Genomic DNA, 19,164 nt, shown 5'->3' with positions numbered 1-19,164 from the left:
ATACTGGCTTCTTTTCTGTTCTCTAAAAGGCCAATCCCATACCTGCTCTGGCCTCAGAATCTATATTTGTGGTTTTGTCTCCCAAGATACTGTGTTTTAGGATTTTGTCTCATGATTAATTCCTATTCAGATCCCAGTCCACATTTTTATTTTATTTTGTTTTGGTTGGGTTTTTTCTTTTTCTTAAAAATTTTTTTCAGCCGAGTTTATATTTAAATTCCAATTTGTTATGGGGCACCTAGCTGGCTCAGTCAGTGGAGCGTGCAACTCTTGATCTCCAGGTTGTGAGTTCAAACCCCACACTGGATGTAGAGATTACTTAAAAGGTTTTCCTTAAAAATCTTAAAAAAAAATTACAGTTAACAAAGTGAAATATTAGTTTCAGGTGTAGAATTTAGTGATTCAACACTTACATCACCTGGTGCTCATCACAAGGGCACTCCTTAATCCCCATTACCTATTTAACCCATCCTCCCACCCACCTCCCCTCTGGTCACCATCAGTTTGTTCTCTATAGTTAAGAGTCTGGTTCTTGGTTTTTCCTCATGTTTGTTTGTTATGTTTCTTAAATTCCACATGTGAGTGAAATCATATGGTATTTGTCTTTCTCTGCCAGTCCACATTTAAAAGGTGAGAAAGCCTAGCTCTTAGAGGGCTTTCCCTGTCCATGATGCCTAAAGTAGCCCCCTCTGAACTAGTGTGATGATGAGACTCTCAAAAGTTCTCAGACTCTGCTTTAGAAAATAAATACTGTTTTAAAACTCCCAATCTTCTCAATTGTTTTCTAGATTTTCCTTGTTAAAAATTCTAAGTCTTTACATCAATTCCCTTAGTAAAGCTAAATAAGCATCCAGCATATTTGCATAATATTTACATAAAATAGTGTAACTATTAGGCAATATTTAGCCAACATGTCACCATGCTTCTGTTCACACAATAAGATTTCTTCCTCCAACAAACATTTGGGGTACATGAGTGACTCAATTCGGTTAAGCATCTGATTCTTGGTTTTGGCTCAGGTAATGATCTCACCATTTGTGAGTTTGAGCCCTGCATTGGGCTCTGTGCTGACAGTGCAGACCCTTCTTGGGATTCTCTCTCTCTCTCTGTCTCTCTCTCTCTCTCTCTCTCTGTCTCTCTGCCCCTCCCTGCTCTCTTTTTCTCAAATAAATAAACTTTAAAAACAAACATTTGCTGAGCATCTACTAAAGCACTCTTTGTGTCCTGTGGGGGTGTAAAGATGACTGAGACATGGCAGTTTGGTTGTGTGCATATTTTAAAAATTTATAGTATAGGGCCGATCATCTTACTAATATATCATCACCTAATCATGGGTGTCACTGTTAAAATTTATTGAGCACTTAATATATTCAGGGTGTAGACACTGAGTTGTAGATGAGTAAGACAAGGATCCTGTCCCTGAAGGACTGTCAGTGTGATTGGGAAGGCTGAACATGTTGATAACAATAACACATCCGTATAACATACAAAGCAAAGTGATTGGAGTATCCTACGGGATACTTCATTTTTCTGAGTTTAATGGCAATACTACTTCTATTTTTAATGGAGAAGAAAGGCTCAGAAAAAAATAGGAACAAAGTATTCATTTAAGCTACTTACCTAAAATAGGCTGAAATAGAGATTAAATACTTAATCTCAAGCATACAGAACTCAGAGTACTTAACTTGGATTTATAAGGGATTAGAGAAGTAATAAAAGCAAGAATCTCAGGCAAGTGAGGGGGTATGGAGGGAAATCATATTGAGTAAATTTTTTTTTTAATTTAAAGCTATTTTGAAATTTGTAAGATATTTACATGATTAAAAAACCAAAACAAATAGAAGACTACGAGGAAATGTCTACCTCCCACTCTGTTCCCTCTCTCCCTTTTTTAAAATGTTTATTTAGTTTTTTAATCATTTTTTAAAATGTTTATTTATTATTGAAAGACAGAGAGAGAGCATGAGCATGGGAAGGAGAGACAGAGAGAGGAGGAGACACAGAATCCCAAGCAGGCTCCAGGCTCTGAGCTGTCAGCACAGAATCCAGTGCGGGGCTCGAACTCACAAACCGTGAGATCATGACCTGAGTTGAAGTTGGACATTTAACTGACTGAGCCACCCAGGCGCCCCTCTCCCCTTTTATAAGTAACCACTTTTATTCATTTCTATGCATCTTTATATAAATTCAAGAAAATACTGTACAAGCTTATGTATGTGTTCCCCCTTTCTTATCAAAGGGTAGCATAAGCCATACTGTTCTTCACTCTTTACTTGACAGTGTATCTTCCCATATAACTAAATATAGAGTTTTTTCATTAAAAAAAAGAAAAAGAAAAACAGATGCCCCATGTTTTGTTACATAGTTGTGCCACTACTAGTTTAACACCTTGTTTGTTTCCAGGATGTTGCTATTATAAGCAATGCTGTAATAGATAAACCTGTATATGATATCATTTAGTACATGTCATGCAGTTATATCTGTAGAATAAATTTCCAGAAGTGAGATCACTGAAGGGTAAACACATCTGGAACTTTGATTTAACAAAATCACCCTCCATGGGAGTTGATGCCCACAAGCAATGGAATTGTCTCTTTCTCTATAGCTTCACCATTGTAGTGTGTGGTTGAACTACTGGCTTTTTGAAAATCTAATTGATGAAAAACTAGTATGTCAATTAAGTTTTAATTTGCATTTACCTTACCATCTGAATGACATTAAGCATCTTTTTATATATATATTTTTTTCATGTCATTTGCCTATTCTATTTTCCTTTTGAGTTGCTAGATATTTTTCTTACTTGCAGGATTAGCCCTTTGTCTGGGATATGTATGACCTATTTTTTCTGTTTATTAATGGTCTCTTTGTCTTTGCTTATTTTTATTTTGTTTTATTTTGCCATAAAAATATTTTTATAATAACATTTATCAGTCATTTCTTCTTTAGCTTCTGTATGGAATCATAATTAGAAAGTCCTTCTTTCCCTTGCAGGTTATGAAGGAATTACCCATGTGTCTTCTTTTATAATCTTTAAAAAAAAAACATTTAAATCTTTGATCCTTTTGGAATTTATTGTGGTTTTTGGTATGAGTTATAAAGTGTTTTTAAAGTGTTTTTTTAAATTAATTAATTTATCTATATTTATTTATTTATTTTTATTTAGAGAGAGCATGGACCAGGGAGGGGGCAGAGAGAGAGAGAAAAATCTAAGCAGGCTCCATGCTCAGCACAAAGTCCAATGTGGGGCTTGATCTCACGACCATAAGCTCATGACCCCAAGATCATGACCTGAGTTGAAATCAAGAGTCTGATGCTTAACTGACAAAGCCACCCAGGTGCCCCTTGTGGGGGTTATAAATACAGCTTTCTTAGCAGCTACCAGTTGCCAGTGCCGTCTTCACATAGATGAAATTGGGTAAAAATGAACATGAAAAATAGATTTGAAATTTGAGAAAATGTGTCACAAAAGTGCTAGTTTTGATCTCTGGTTTGCACAGAAGTCCCTGGTTTCTGTTGTCGTCATTGTCATAGTTTAACCAAATGGAAGGACTTGCCCTTTTTCCTGCCTCTATCTTCTCACCTTCAAGCAAAACCCTTTCCCACGCTCTCCTATCTCTTGCCCAATGACCCAGAGCTAAGGCAGTGGGGAGCACAGTGCTAGGGAGCCATGCTTAGGAGAGGATCAAGAAGAATGAACAGTAGTAATGGATCACATAGCTTATTATGTCATATCAAAGAACATCCCACTGTTTACATAGTCACACCCAAAATAGAAATGGACTGCTTCAAGACCAATCTTCAAAACAATAGTGTACACAAAACAAGCACAAATTTTACTTCAAAAAGACTTGAAAAATAAAGTAGGTCTCTTACTGAAGTATCTTGAAGGGATACATAAGAGCAAAACCTGCTAAAATGCTCTTGAAGCATTTCTCTTCCCAGGTCCCAATCATCATGACAGCTAATCTCCAAAAATACCTTTCCTATTTCTCTCAAACTCCACCTTGACTCTCTCTTACCTTCTCTTCCTGTGCCCCCTAGATCTATTCTGAGATGTGCTTCCTGCCTTTACTTTGTAGGTCAGTTGTACACCATTTGGTACAACCCAGGACTAGAGGCTGAGCATCTCAAACATGGGCTCCTTAGGAGTCAGGGTAGAGGACAAAGTGGAGAACAGCTATACTTTAATATTTCATCCTTGTCATGTTACAGAATACTTTACTTGTGCTTGCAGTGGGACTCACAGTGAACAATGCCTCGTCACTGCCGTCAGGGAACAGGTTTAGTCATGCTCTCTCCCAGCAGATGGCAGCCTTCTCTTTTAAATGGCTTGGACCATCCCATTTGTAGCTGGAGGTGGCAATGTGTGTGATGTGATTTGTGTGTTACAGAATAAAATACAGACATTTAAGGCGTATAACAGCCATAATGTTCTGATTATCTCTTAGAGGGAGATGATATTCATCATTTTGCTCCAAACTCTGGCAGGTCTCATTGGATCTGGCCCAACCACAAATTGTGCTGTCCTCTCCCTTGCTCGCTTCTCTCCAGCCACCCTGACCAACTATCCTTCTGTACCTTTTGCTTGATTCCACCTCAACCTTTACGCTTGCCATTTCTTCTGTCTGAAATGCTTTCCCTCTCTCTCCTGATGAGAGTCAGGATTTGGTTCTGGGCTGTCTGATTCCAGAGCCAGTAGCCTTACTCATTAAACAATATGTGGTAGAGCCCAAACTTGTCTGCTTTGAAAAATACCAGTGCTTGTGTTCCACCTCCAAAGATTGTGGATTTAATTGGTCTAGGGTGTAGTCTGGGCCCTACAATTTTTTTTTTTAACATTTATTTATTTTTGAGAGACTGAGCAGGAGAGGGGCAGAGAGAGAGGGAGACACAAAATCCAGAGCAGCCTCTAGGCTCCAAGCTATCAGCACAGAGCCCAATGCAGGGCTCAAACCTATGAACCATGAGATCATGACCTGATCCAAAGTCTGATGCTTAACCAACTGAGCCAGTCAGGTGCCCCTGGGCCCTACAATTTTTAAACATCCCAGGGTGATTCTAGTTTGGAAACCATGGTAACACTGCCTTGCTTGGGACATTAGCTAACAATAGCCACCTGAGAGCTATTCTATTCTGCCAATTGGTAAGATAACATCAAAAGTATTTCCAAAATAAGAGTGCAGTCTCTACGTGTGGGAGAAACTACCATGATAGGGCAATAGGAAAAGTGTTTTCATTCATATTATTAATATTTGTAGAGTTTTTTAAAAGATTTATTTAGGGTTATACTGACTTTCTGACCTGTGTATATAAAGCTGAAAACCAAGCTTGGTGATACATGAAAAGTCCATGGGACAAGCATGACTGGGCACAAAGGGTGTATTTGTAGGGCTACTCTTCCCTTTTCCTTAGGTCTGAATCAGTTTAGCCTTAAAAAGCAGAGTAATAGGGGGCTTCTGGGTGGCTTAGTAGGTTAAGCATCAGACTCTTGATTTCAACTCAGGTCATGATCTCATGGTTTGTGGGATCAAGCCCCACGTGCATCTCTGCACTGAGTGTGGAGCCTGCTTGGATTCTCTCCCCCTATCTCTCTGCCCTTCCCTCCCCCCTCAAGATAAGTAAACATTAAAAAAAGTAGAGTAGGGGCGCCTGGGTGGCACAGTCGGTTAAGCGTCCGACTTCAGCCAGGTCACGATCTCGCGGTCCGTGAGTTCGAGCCCCGCGTCGGGCTCTGGGCTGATGGCTCAGAGCCTGGAGCCTGTTTCCGATTCTGTGTCTCCCTCTCTCTCTGCCCCTCGCCCGTTCATGCTCTGTCTCTCTCTGTCCCAAAAATAAATAAACGTTGGAAAAAAAAAATTAAAAAAAAAAAAAGTAGAGTAATAGAAAAAATCCCAATTCAAAAATTCCATTTACTTTTTTTTTTCTTTTTTTAAGTTTGTAGCCTATCTCCTACTCTGCTGTAAACTCCTTGAGAGGTGAACATGTCCTGCTCATTTTTGTTCTCTGAGCACTGCTACACATAGTGGGAGCCCAATCAATACTTGGTTGCTGTGTTTCCTGTAGTGCTCCTACCTTGATAACGCTAAAGTAGTAACTAATAATTCTGACTACCATTCATCTACTATTTGCAGAGTACTTTACACATATGTCAGTACTCTTTATACAGAAATACCTATTACCCTCCTATCTGAGAAGGGATACTGAGTCTCAGAGAAGGTAAGTAACTTATCCAAGGTTGTATAGCTGAGTCACAGAACTGGGGTTTGAGTCATGTTTGATGCCAGAGAACACTCACTTTTCGTTACCCAAAACACTTCAGAGGGTAGGAAATGATATTTCAGAATTCTCAGATATGATTAAAAACTCCAAGAAGAAACTGGAACAATCTGTCCTTCTGTGGCCTATTATAATAGGCCTTCACATAGCTTGGCCTGTATGATCGCCTACATTTTCCCACATTTAGAAAAAAACTAAACATGATTTTTAATTTGCTTTACCATTTCTTCTGTTTTGAACATTTCAGGTGGACCCAATTTTCCACTGATAATGCAATGAACATGTTTGTGCATCCATTTTTGCCTGCACTTGGAATGATTTCTTTAGGGTACATTTCTACAAGTAGAATTAGATTAAGGACATAAACATTGCTGACTTATACTGCCAAATTATTTTTCATAAAGTGTACTAGTTTAGATTTCTACCAGCAGTACACAAAAATACTCATCTCATTTTGCTCTTCTTTTTTTTATAAATATATTTATTTTGAGAGAGAGAGAAAAAAAAAAAAAACATAAGCAGGGGAGGGGCAGAGAGAGAAGGGGAGAGAGAGGATTCCAAGCAGGCTCCACACTGTAAGCACGGAGCGCAGAACCTGACCTGGGGCTCAAACTCAAAAACTGCAATATCATGACCTGACCTGAAATTGAGAGTCAGACGCTTAATTGACCTAGCCATCCAGGCACCCTTTGTCTTACTCTTCTAATTTCATTATCCTTTGCAAAATTCTTTTGCTAATTTTATAGTTAAAAAAAAATCTCATCCTTTACTTACATTGTTTTGATTACAAGTAAACATGAACTTTTTCTTTTATTTATGTCTTACCAAATACATCTTTATATGTCTTTATGCCTTCATATATGTTTTTATGTCTTCCTATATTAATTCAGTTTCTATCCTTTGTCCATTCAACTTTTGACACATACCTTGGTGTTTTCGTATTCATCTACACTTTTATAATCTTCAGGTATTAAGACTTTAATAACCCTTTGTCATCTTGTTGCCAAATATTTTCATTTCCTCTTTAAGTTTTAATTTTTGGCACCCAGAAGTTTTAAGTTTTAAATATTTTAATCTATTTATCTTTTCCCTCTATATCTTTTGTTGCCTTTAACTGAGATTAAAATCCAGTGATTAAGTAGATATTCTCTTACTTTTGCTCTAATTCAACTTTAAAAAAAAAGTGTTTATTTTTGAGAGCAGGGGAAAGGGCAGAGAGAGGGAGAGAGAGAATCCCAAGCAGGCTTTGCACTGACAGTGCACAAGGCTCAATCCCACAAACCTGAGATCATGACCTGAGCCAAAATCAAGAGTCAGACGCTTAAACGACTGAGCCACCTAGGCATCCTCTAATTCAACTTTTTAAAAAAGTATTTAACTCTTCGATTTACCTGTGGTTTATTTTGGTACATGCTGTGACATATTTAATTTGGCCATTCCCCTAGATAGTTATTTTTCACAGTCTCTTTTTGTATTGATTTGTGATGCTGTCTTTATCATGTCTTTGATTCTTATTGAATATAATGTTTGCTTTTACTTTTCTTCTTATAGATACTGGTCCCTTTGGCATTGCAAGGAAATGGTAAGATTGTAGGTGTACTACTATTCTCCCAGACTCTAACTAGCTGATGGTGCAGACTCAATCTGGAGCATCTGAAGGGAAAGCCTATCTTGGGGGTTCCTGTGCTTTTTCTTGGTCATAAGGCCCTTTTCTAATTCCCACAGAAAAAGGAAACAAGAGGGTTAAAGTGATTAAGAAGTGAGATGGGGGAAGAAGATGGAGATGTAGAACTCTCCTTAGATTCAGTCAGCGTTTTACTTGTTTGCTAAATACTAGGTGTATGTTACATGTTAGGCCTGAACCTTTAAGGGACTTGGGATGCTGCATTGACAATCTTGTGACAGATTTTGTGAAGCTCCAGGTCAATGTATCCCAATATCCCCTCACCTCTATTTCAAGTACAGTAGCTAATGAAATTTATCAATAGAAAAAAGAAAGTGTACATAGAGTGCACAAAGTAGATACCTCCTGAACAATCGATGCTTACTCTGTTTGGCTAAGATGGAGCTAGAAGAAGTAACAGAGTAGAATCATTAAAGAGAAATATCAAGGATTCATGTCAGTGGCTCATATAGATGAGAAGTCAGTAATAATAATAATTTTATTTGTATCCATTCTTTTAATAAGTGGGTTAAATCATTCAAATTTATTGTTATTGTTTAACATTTACATTTATTGTTATTATTTAGACTTTTGGATGTTTGAAGTTTTTTTTAAAATTTATTTTGAGAGAGACAGAGACAGCACAAGTGGGGGAGGGGCAGAGAGAGAAGGAGAGAGAGAGAGAATCCCAACCAGGCTTTGTGCTGACAGCACAGAGCCCAATATGGGGCTCAAACCCATGAAACAGTGAGATCATGACCTGAGCTGAAACCAAGAGTTGGACGTTTAACTGACTGAGCCATCCAGGTGTCCCAACTCTTGGATTTCTTATTTGCTATGTTTTCTAGGGGTTTATTTCTTTCAACTCGTCCAGGCAGTAAATACCACCACCTTATCTTTATGTAATGCTTTGCATTTAAAAAAACTTCTCTTTTCTCACAAGACTCATGAGAAGTTGATAGGACAAATACAATCAAGTAGATTTAACTGAGAGAAAATGAAATTCAGAAGAGCTGGTTGAAAAACTAACATTTACTGAGTATTACCAAGTGCCCACTTAACATACCACATTACTTCAAATAAATGTATGCTGGGTAAGCAAACTCTCCTGGGGCTAAACACACACAGTGAAATAGTTTATACCCGATAAGTTTTTATACTTAAAACACATATTTTTGTTCGTGGTGTTATACCACTTCTTGCTTTTGTTTGGCTGGTTAATTTGGCTTGATCCTATAAGGAAATTGTGCTATCTTTATTACTTAATCATATCCCCATCGTCTAAAAAGATTATTGGTAAACAAATATGATGTGCCTGATTGTTATGAAAGAAAATATTCTCTGAATATAATCAACATAGTTAAATGTAGAAGAGCATTTTGACTGAGAAAATTGTTTGTATTAATCACTTCAGGCCTTTAATCATTTCCATAATTATTGTTATATTAAGGTATATTTATTGTTCTGCACCCAAGGTAAGGATTTCAAAAACTTTCTGAGCTGTTGGCAAGCCATAGGAGATTAATAATCAATGAAGACATGGGACAGCAATGTAATCCTCATTTAAAAAAAATCTGCCTTCAAACGTGAAAATGCTTCAACCACTTTCTTTCGTTTCTGCACAGGACAATGACTAGACATTGTGAGGTAATGCAAGACATGAAAGATGGGGGAAGCCTGTGTTAAGATGAAGAGATAGGTTAGAGATGTAGCTGTGGTGACATAATACACAAGAAGTGAATGAAGAGGACGGATGTTAGTCAGACCTCCACACAGAAGAAGCAAATGTTAATGAGATTATTTCCAGTTGAAGTAACAACCCAATTAAAGTGTCTATAGGAATAAACTAGGAAACTGTCAGTCTATAAAGTGACACATTAAAAAAACATTATTTAGCTAGTGAAGAAAAAGGTAGCGAGGGAAAACTTGGCTTGGAAGTGATGATGGAAGCCAGAAGCTAACTTGTTTTAAAAGATTAATGTATATAAAATGTTTTGTCTGCAACTCTGGCTTTCTTTTTCCTCCACCTAGCCACCCTTTCTGGAAAGCTGGCTCAGGCTCTCTCGGCAGGGCTTATGCAGTGCTTACATGATGAAGCCCTTCTTCTGTTGAATATGGATGTAGATTTTTTTTTTCCTGGCAAGGGACAGTATCTTCATTGTTTCTAGATATTAAAAGGCATGACTTGGGGGTTGCATCTTATCAATTATATAGCTGATCCCAAAAATTTTACCACCAAAGTACCTTTTAGTTATCTTTATCCATGACCATAATCTCATGTTTTGAAAGATTTTTTTTGTTATTGCTCACAAAACAAACTACATTTGGTAATTTTTTTTAATTAAGGACAGATGTAAGTATTAATCAGAGTCTCCTATCAGTATGAGGTAACATGGAGATGATATAATTCAGAAACAAATTGGGTATTTGAGGTAGCCTGTACTGACTGTGGATAGTGTAGGGTGCCATTTGACCTTTTGAAATATTCTAAAGGTTGTGGACTCCCATTATTGTATTTGTAGATCCCTTAAGTATTTGAGAACTTCAGGCTGGGAACTCTTGAATTAAGCAGCAGAAATTTGAGGGACAAAATGCAGATAGGTTGCTTGCAATAGCAAAGGGGTAAATTAGAAGGGTCCAGAGTATTAGACATTGGAGAGGAAAGAGTGTGGATGTGGGGTACTATTCTTACAACTTCAAGTCTGTATTTTATCTAGAAACCTCTTCAAGTGATAAAAGCTTACTGATAGTTTAATGATTTTCCTGTATAAGACACTTAAACTAAGTTTATATTTTAAACAATTAAGTACCAATTCAGTTCAACTCAGCGTTGGCCGAGCATTGACTACATACAGAGTTTCATACTAGGTGTTGTGGGTGGGAAAGGAAAAAGGAACTAACGTTTATTGAATACCCACTCCATGGTTAGAAGTTGCTAGGTATGCAACCCTTTGAGATGGATATAGTTATTTTCCTTTATAGATGAGGCTAACCACGCTGGTCACCTATTATTTTTCTGGGGCATGCTTCTTCCCTGGGGCCTTTGCTCTTGCTAATTAACTATTGGAATGGGAAAATCTTTCCTTGAAAAATCTGTGTAGCTAGTTATTTTTCAAATATAATCTGATCAGTAATGCCTTCTTTGACCACCCTATTTTAAGTTGCAACCCTCTCCCCACCGCACACTCCTGAAAGCTCAAGGAATTAAATAACTTGCCCATGTGTAAGAACACGGCATTTCATTTTAAAATAATACAAACCCAGAATCTCCAATATGGATGCTGGAATAATAATTTGTTAGATGAGCAGAATTATTGGATTGAGTGTTCTATGTCCCCAAGATTGGTTGCTGCCAGGACCACACTGGCCTCAAGGAAACTGTCCACTGTTAACACTGTGGCCTGGTTTGTGTGCATTGAATCCCTGCTTACATTATTCCCCTAGCATAGCCTAGGCAAGGTGTTAAGGGGCAAATAAGTTGTAATTAAAGGCTGAAGCAATGCTAATGAATTAGGGGAACATGGAAACAGATAATCTGATTGAAGGGTTTTTTCCCTTGCTTCCCCCCACTTTCCTGAAAGGAGCTTCATGATGTATCAGTCACCATTTAATGAGGGAGGCCATGTGTTTCACATAAGGATTTGCCCTCACTGTGTCAGGCCTGAATCCTGCCTGACACCAGGGCCAGGGCTTATTTTAAGACAAAGACCCCACGAAAAAAAAAGAACTACAGGCCAATATCTCTAAAGAACATGGGTGCAGAAATTCTCAACACAATACTAGCAAATAGAATCTAACAGTACATTAAAAGAATCACTCACCACGATCAAGTGGGATTCATTCCTGGGTTGTAAAATGTTCAATATTTGCAAGTCAGTCAACACCACATTAATAAAAGAAGAAATAAGAAGCATACAGTCCTCTCAGTAGATGCAGAAAATGCATTTGACAAAATACAGCATCCATTCTTGATAAACATCCTCAACAGAGTAGGGATAGAGGGAACATACCTCAACATCATAAAGGCCACATATGAAAGACCCACAGCTAATATCATCCTCAATTGGAAAAAACTGAAGAGGTTTTCCTCTGAGGTCAGGAACAAGACAGGGATGTCCATTCTCACCATTGTTATTTAACATAGTACTGGAAGTCCTAGCCACAGCAGTCAGACAACAAAAAAATAAAAGGCATCCAGATTGGCAAGGAAGAAGTCAAACTTTCACAATTTTCTAGAAAACCCAAAAGACCGCACCAAAAATTGTTAGAACTGATACATGAATTCAGTGAAGTCACAGAATACAAAATATATGTACAGAACTCTGTTACATTTCTATACACCCATAATGAAGCAGCAGAAAGAGGAATCAAGGAATTGATCCCATTTACAATTGCACCAAAACCCATAAGATACCTAGGAATAAACCTAACCAAAATGGTAAAAGATCTGTACTCTGAAAACTATAGAACACTTATGAAAGAAATTGAAGATGACACACAAAAAATGGGAAAACATTCCATGCTAATGGATTGGGAAAACAAATATTGTTAAAATGCCTATACTACCCAAAGCAATCTACACATTTAATGCAACCCCTATCGAAATACTACCAGCATTTTTTACACAGCTAGAACAAACAATCCTAAAATTTGTATGGAACCACAAATGACTCTAAATAGCCAAAACAATCTTGAAAAAGAAAAGCAAAGCTGGAGGCATCACAATTCCAGACTTCAAGTTCGTTACAAACCTTAGTGAATTAAGACAGTATATGGTACTAGCACAAAAACAGACACAGAGATCAATGGGACAAAATAGAAAACCCAGAAATGGACCCACAACTATATGGTCAACTAATATTTGACAAAACAGGAAAGAATATCCAATGGAAAAAAGACAGTGACTTCAACAAATGGTGTTGGGAAAACTTGGCAGCAACATGCAAAAGAATGAAACTGGACCAGTTTCTTACACTATACACAAAAATAAATTTAAAAATGCATGAAATACCTACATATGAGATAGGAAACCATAAAAGTCCAGAACAGAACACAGGCAGTAACCTCTTTGATATTGGCCCACAGCAGCTTCTTACTAGATGTCTCTGGAGGCAAGGGAAACAAAACCAAAAATGAATTCCTGGGACTTTATCAAGATCAAAAGATTCTGCACATCAAAGGAAACAACGAACAAAACTAAACGGCTACCTTCAGAGCGGGAAAAGATATTTGCAAATGACATATCTGATAAAGGGTTAGTATCCAAAATCTGTAAAAAGCTTATAAAACTCAACACCCAAAAAACAAATAACCCAGTTAAAAAATGAGCAGAAGACATGAATAGGCATTTTTTCAAAGAAGATACCCAAATGGCTGACACATTAAAAGATGCTCAACATCACTGATCATCAGGGAACTATAAATCAAAAAGTACAATGAGGTAACATTTCACACCTGTCAGAATGGCTAAAATCAACAACACAAGAAACAACAGATGTTGGGGAGGCAGGGAAAGGAGAACCCTCTAACACTGTTGGTGGGAATGCAAACTGGAGCAGCTCCTCTGGAAGAAAGTTTGGAGGATTATCAAAAAGTTAAAAATACACTACCATCCAGCAATTGCACTACTAGGTATTTACAGAAATACTGGTTTGAAGGGATACATGCACCCTGATGTTTATAGCAGCATTATCAACAATAGCCAAATTATGGAAAGAGCCCATATGTCCACAGACTGATGAATGGATAAAAGATGTGGTATATTTATACAATGGAATATTTCTCAGCCATCAAAAATAATGAAATCTTGCCATTTGCAATGATGTGGATGGAGCTGGAGACTATTATGCCAAGTGAAATAAGTGAGTCAGAGAAAGACAAATACCATATGATTTCACTCATATGGAATTTAAGAAACAAGACAAATGAATATAGGGGAAAAAGAGAGAGAGGCAAACCATAAAGCAGACTCTTAACTATAGAGAACAAACTGAGCATTGCTGGAGGGTCGGTGGGCCGGGGGATGGGTTACATGGGTGATGGGTATTAAGGAGGACAGTTGTGATGAGCACTGGGTGTTATATGTAAGTGATGAATCACTAAATTATACACCTGAAACTAATATTACACTGTATGTTAATTGGAATTTAAACAAAAACTTGAAACTTAAAAAAAAGAAAAGGGTCTGTTAAAGAGTTCAGGCGAATTTTAGGAAGAATGATTTTACTTTTTGTGCAAGAAGTACTTCCTTTGAGTAATTTTCCTGACCTCTTACCTTATTATCCCTTAATTAGACTCCTGAGAGGGATGGAAGTAACTTCTGTTTGATGGAATTGAGCAAGAGAGAACTGGTTTCTTCTGGGTCCAGTTTCTTTGGGACCTGTCTATCAATAGGAAGTGATCTTTGTGATCTGTTCTCTGTCACATAGCAAACTTAGCCCCTGCGGGGGGAGGCTTGCAGCTTTGGGGGACAAGTTCAATTCAGGATTGTCAGGGATACATACTACTGTCTTCAGTATCATCTAATCAATAATAGAGAAAGTATTTTTATTCTATTTATCTGACTCCTGTGTCTGTTTTTAGTTAGTTCTTAATTGTGGGCAAAAAAGTGTTGTTATTTGTTAGGACCTTCAAACTCCAAGAAAGTGAATAAATAATTACAATATGAGCTACACCATAGGTGGTGTATTAGTCTGCACAGGATAGGCAATGCTGTAGTAACAAATAAGATACAAAACTCTCAATGACTTAAAGCAATAAACATTTATTTCTCCCTCCTGTCACAGTCCAGTGTGAGATGGCTTGGCCTCTTCTGTCTTTTAGCTATACCATCTAGAATATGTGGCTTACAGAATCACTGCAATAAGGGAAGAAGGGAATGGAGCAGGCACATTGGCCCTGGAATTGATACTGAACACTTCTGTTGAAATTAGACATAACTATTCACATAGCTGTAAACAACTGAAGGGAAGCTTGGAAATATGGAGGAACACATGGGTACTTGGTGAGCACAAACTCTGCTATAGGTAGATTCAGAACAATCAGGGAAGGTTCAAAGGAGCAGAGTAGGGAAGAAAAAGGGTTGAGTGGTACTCAAAGTATACTTTGCCTATTTCATAGTTTTCCCAAAGCCAAATATTCTCTCTGAAATTTATCTGTATGATCTCTTCAGAATCCAGTGCCATCAAGCCATTTAAAAATTAACTTAATATGAGAATTGAGGGTTTTTCCCATTAAGTGTGCGTTTTATCTGGGGTCTTCTGGAGACAATATGCTCTTGGTTTTATTGCAGATTTATTGTCTTTGTTCCAGTATGTATTATATTAGCCATGATTCTAGGAGAGAGAATTTTGGGTCCACAATATTTTTGAATACTTTGAGCTTTCAGTACTCTTCAGATCACATCATCTAGTGCTTTGGGTTTTTCCCCCCTAAGATGGGATTTGTTTGAGTAGGAGTCATCTAATATAACCATGTTTGTTAAGCATTTTCTCTGAATTAATCAGCTGGTATTTGTTAGTTTTTTTTCTAGGAAGAGAATCCAAGACCTTTCTAGGCCTAAAAAACAATGGGGAACCCCAGATAGGTAAGACAACATTACATAGTCTTGTTTGTGATGAGTGTGTTCCTTACATTAGATAGGTAAGTATTATTCTTACTTGCCCACTAACTTTGTATCCTAGGTTTAGTCACCTCTCTGCTCAGCTGAATCCACTGAACCAGTATCCTCCCCTCAGTTAAGTCAACATATGGAAGGCTAACCCTAAGTCAGTAGTTCTCAAATTTGTCTGCACATAGAATCACCTGGGGACATATAAAGCACTGATGCCTGGGCCCCATCCCCAGAAATCCTAATTTACTTTGTCTAGGGTGCAGCCCATGCATCGGGAGCATTAAAAGCTCCCCAGATAATTCTAATAAGCATACAGATTTGAAAAACACTTTGAAAATCTTGTGTTCATCCTTTGGGTTCAACTTTGCTGCTCCCAACACGCTGTCTCTAAGCCTTTGCCTAGAGAACACCTGTTCTCTGAATTTCCAGCCGATTGGACCCACTGTCCTCCTATCCTTGGCCACAGGACTCCCCCTTTTCTTCTTTGGCTCCTGAGTAAAGCCTTAATTTTTTTCCTTTTTTCCTCATCTTTTATTGCTTAAAAGAAAAATAATACATATTATTTTTAAAGCAATTTTAGGTTTACAGAAAAATTGGCCAAAAGTACACAGAGTTTCTGTATTACTACCCACTCCTCTTGTTTCCCATATTAGCATCTGGTGTTAGTGTGGTACATTTGTTACAACTGATGAAGCAATATTGACATACACTAAAGCCTATAGTTTACATTAGGGTTCAGTGTTGTGTGTTATACAATTCTGTGGACTTTGACAAATGCATGTCATGTGTTCACCATTACAGTATTATGTAAAATAGTTTCACTGCCCTAAAAATTATCTGTATTCTACCTATTCATCTCTTTCCTTCTGTGCCCCCTTTCCAAAATCCTGGAAACCACTGATTTTTTTTTTTTTTTTTTTACTGTATGTATAGTTTTGCCTTTTCCAGAATGGCATAGTTAAAATGATATGGTACACAACCTTTCCAGATTGACTTCTTTCACTTCACGTGCATTTAAGATTCCTCCATGTCTTTTCATTGCTTAATAACTCATTTCTTTTTAGCACTAATTTGATTATCCATTCATCTATTGAAGGATGTGTTATTTCCGTCCAATTTTTGGCAATTATGAATAAAGATGCTCTAAACATTGATATGCAGGTTTTCATGTAGATAAAAGTTTTTAACTCGTTTGGGTAAACACCTAGGAATGCAATTTCTGGATCATATGGTAAGAATATGTTATATTTGTAAGAAATTGCCAAACGGGCGCCTGGGTGGCTCAGTCGGTTGAGCGTCCGACTTCAGCCCGGGTCACGATCTCGCGGTCTGTGAGTTCGAGCCCCGCGTCAGGCTCTGGGCTGTGGCTCAGAGCCTGGAGCCTGCTTCCGATTCTGTGTCTCCCTCTCTCTCTGACCCTCCCCCGTTCATGCTCTGTCTCTCTCTGTCTCAAGAATAAATAAACGTTAAAAAAAAAAAATTAAAAAAAAAAAAAAAGAAATTGCCAAACATATTCTAAAGTTTCTGCCAATCCCACCATCAATGAATAATACTTCCTGTTGTTCCTTCCACATCCTTACCGGGCATTTGGTGTTTGTATTTTAGCCATTCTAAATGTGTGTAGTGGTGTCTTTCTCATTGTTTTAATTTGTAACTCTCTAATGACATGATGCTGAGCATATTTCACATGTTTATTTACCATCTGTGTATCTTCTTTGATGAAGTGTGTGTTGAGCTCTTTTGCCCACTTTTTAATTGGGTTATTTGTTTTCTTATTGTTGAAATGTAACAGTTCTTTGTATATTTTCAATACCAATCCTTTATCAGATGCTATATATTCATATATTGAATTCATATATTCATATGAATAATTCATATATTGAATTCATAAAACTCATATATTGAAACCTAATCCCCAGTGTGATGGTATTAGGAGGTAAGGCCTTCTGAAGGTGATTAAATCATGAGGATGGCATATGCATGAATGGGATTAATGTCCTTATAAAAGAGACTTCAAAGAACTCCTTACCCCTTCAGCAATGTGGGAACACAGCAACAACATGCCTGGCTATAAACCAGAGAGCGTGTCTTCACCAGGCACCAAATCTGCTGATGCTTTGATCTTGGATTTTCAAACCCCCAGAATTGTGAGGAATAGACTTCTGTTGTTTATACGCCACCCTATCTATGGTATTGGTGTAGTAGCCTGAATAGATTAGGACATCAGATATGTGCCTTGCAAATATTTTCTCCTAGTCTGTGGCTCATCTTTTCATTCTCTTATCAGTGTCTTTTGTAAAGCAAAAGTTTTTAATTTTAATGAAGTCCAGATTATCAATTTTTGTCTCATGGATCATGTTTTGCTTGTATTTTAAAATGCATTGCATTGCTAAATCTAAGATGACCTAGATTTTCTCTTATGTTACCTTCTAGAATTTTATAGTTTTGCATTTACATTTATATCTAAGATACATTTCAAGTTAATTTTTGTGATAGGTGTAAGGTATGTTTCTAGATTTTTTTTTTTTTTGTATGTGGATGTCCATTTTTTTAGCACCATTTGCTGAAAAGACTGTCTTTTGTCTAATATTTGTAAAAATACTCTCTTTTTCATGGACGGGTACATACTCATATACATTGATGAGAGGCATGCACTGATAAGAGATGTGTTAATGAATATTGCTAGAACTGTTAGTAATCTTAGAACACTTCTCTCCAACCTGCTCCTTTTCCATTAAAAAAATTTGAAGGAGTGATTTAATTAGACAATTGAGCTTAGAAAAGCTAAGTAACCCAGCTTGGGGGTACCCAAATTGGGATTTGAATCTATGTTCATAGCCCACAAAATCCATTTACTTACATTATATCACAGTGGCTGTTTTAGAAAGATGTGGTCCCTTTGATGGCATGGAGAATTAGAGCCAGGAAGATTTATTTGAGGCTGTTACAAAATGTAGGAGACAAATAATGAAGTCTTGTCCTAAGAGAGTGGCTTTTAAGGTTACAAGAAAGGTTAAAGTCAAGATAAAGATGGGCAGGACTTAGTGACAAATGAAGAACCTGAGGGAGAGGAGGAGTCACATATGATTTCTAGGTTTCTGTTTTTATTTTTATTTTTTTTTAATTTTTATTTATTTTGAGAGAGAAAGTATGTGTGTGCATGCAAGCTGGGGAGAAGCAGAGAGAGAGAGAGAGAGAGAGAGAGAGAGAATGAGAGAGAGAGAATCTCAAGCAGGCTCCACACTGTCAGCACATAGCCTGATATGGGGCTCAAGCTCAGGAATCCTGAGATCATGATCTGAGCTGCAACCAAGAGTCAGTCACTTAATCGACTGAGTCACCCAGGTGCCCCTTTAGGTTTCTGCTTTTAGAAACAAGGTGGAAAATGCTATTACAACTGCAAAAGGAAGCACAAGACAGGGGCAGGTTTGGGAGGAAGGTAGACTTAATCATGTGGGATGCTTTTGAGACATTCAGTAAGTATTTGGAAGTGTAGATTTAACACTCAGGAGAATACTTGAGAATTCTTGGAGATACTATTTTGGAAACATCAGTATTTAGTGATGTATTTTTTTTTTTTTTAATATTGAGGAAGAGGGAACCCTGGGGCACA

General features: G+C 37.5%; 1 protein-coding gene across 4 annotated transcripts in view; it reads left to right on the top strand.

The window, feature by feature from the left end:
* Nucleotides 1-19,164, top strand: part of SPMAP2L (sperm microtubule associated protein 2 like) — a 54,507-nt gene that overhangs the window by 4,578 nt on the left and 30,765 nt on the right. For 3 of the 4 annotated variants that reach the window (XM_040482836.1, XM_040482828.1, XM_040482832.1), the window contains exons 2-3: nucleotides 7,828-7,858; nucleotides 15,459-15,524. In XM_040482836.1, the coding sequence (XP_040338770.1) occupies nucleotides 7,828-7,858; nucleotides 15,459-15,524 (97 nt within the window). The remainder of the gene's footprint in view (nucleotides 1-7,827; nucleotides 7,859-15,458; nucleotides 15,525-19,164) is intronic. The other variant, XM_040482839.1, reaches the window with a different exon arrangement.

The sequence above is a fragment of the Herpailurus yagouaroundi genome, unplaced genomic scaffold (assembly GCF_014898765.1).
Source record: "Herpailurus yagouaroundi ecotype Mexico unplaced genomic scaffold, PumYag 28, whole genome shotgun sequence".
NCBI classification, from domain to species: Eukaryota; Metazoa; Chordata; class Mammalia; order Carnivora; family Felidae; genus Herpailurus; species Herpailurus yagouaroundi.
Note: the sequence above shows the minus strand (reverse complement) of the source record. Positions and strands in the feature narration are given on the sequence as shown.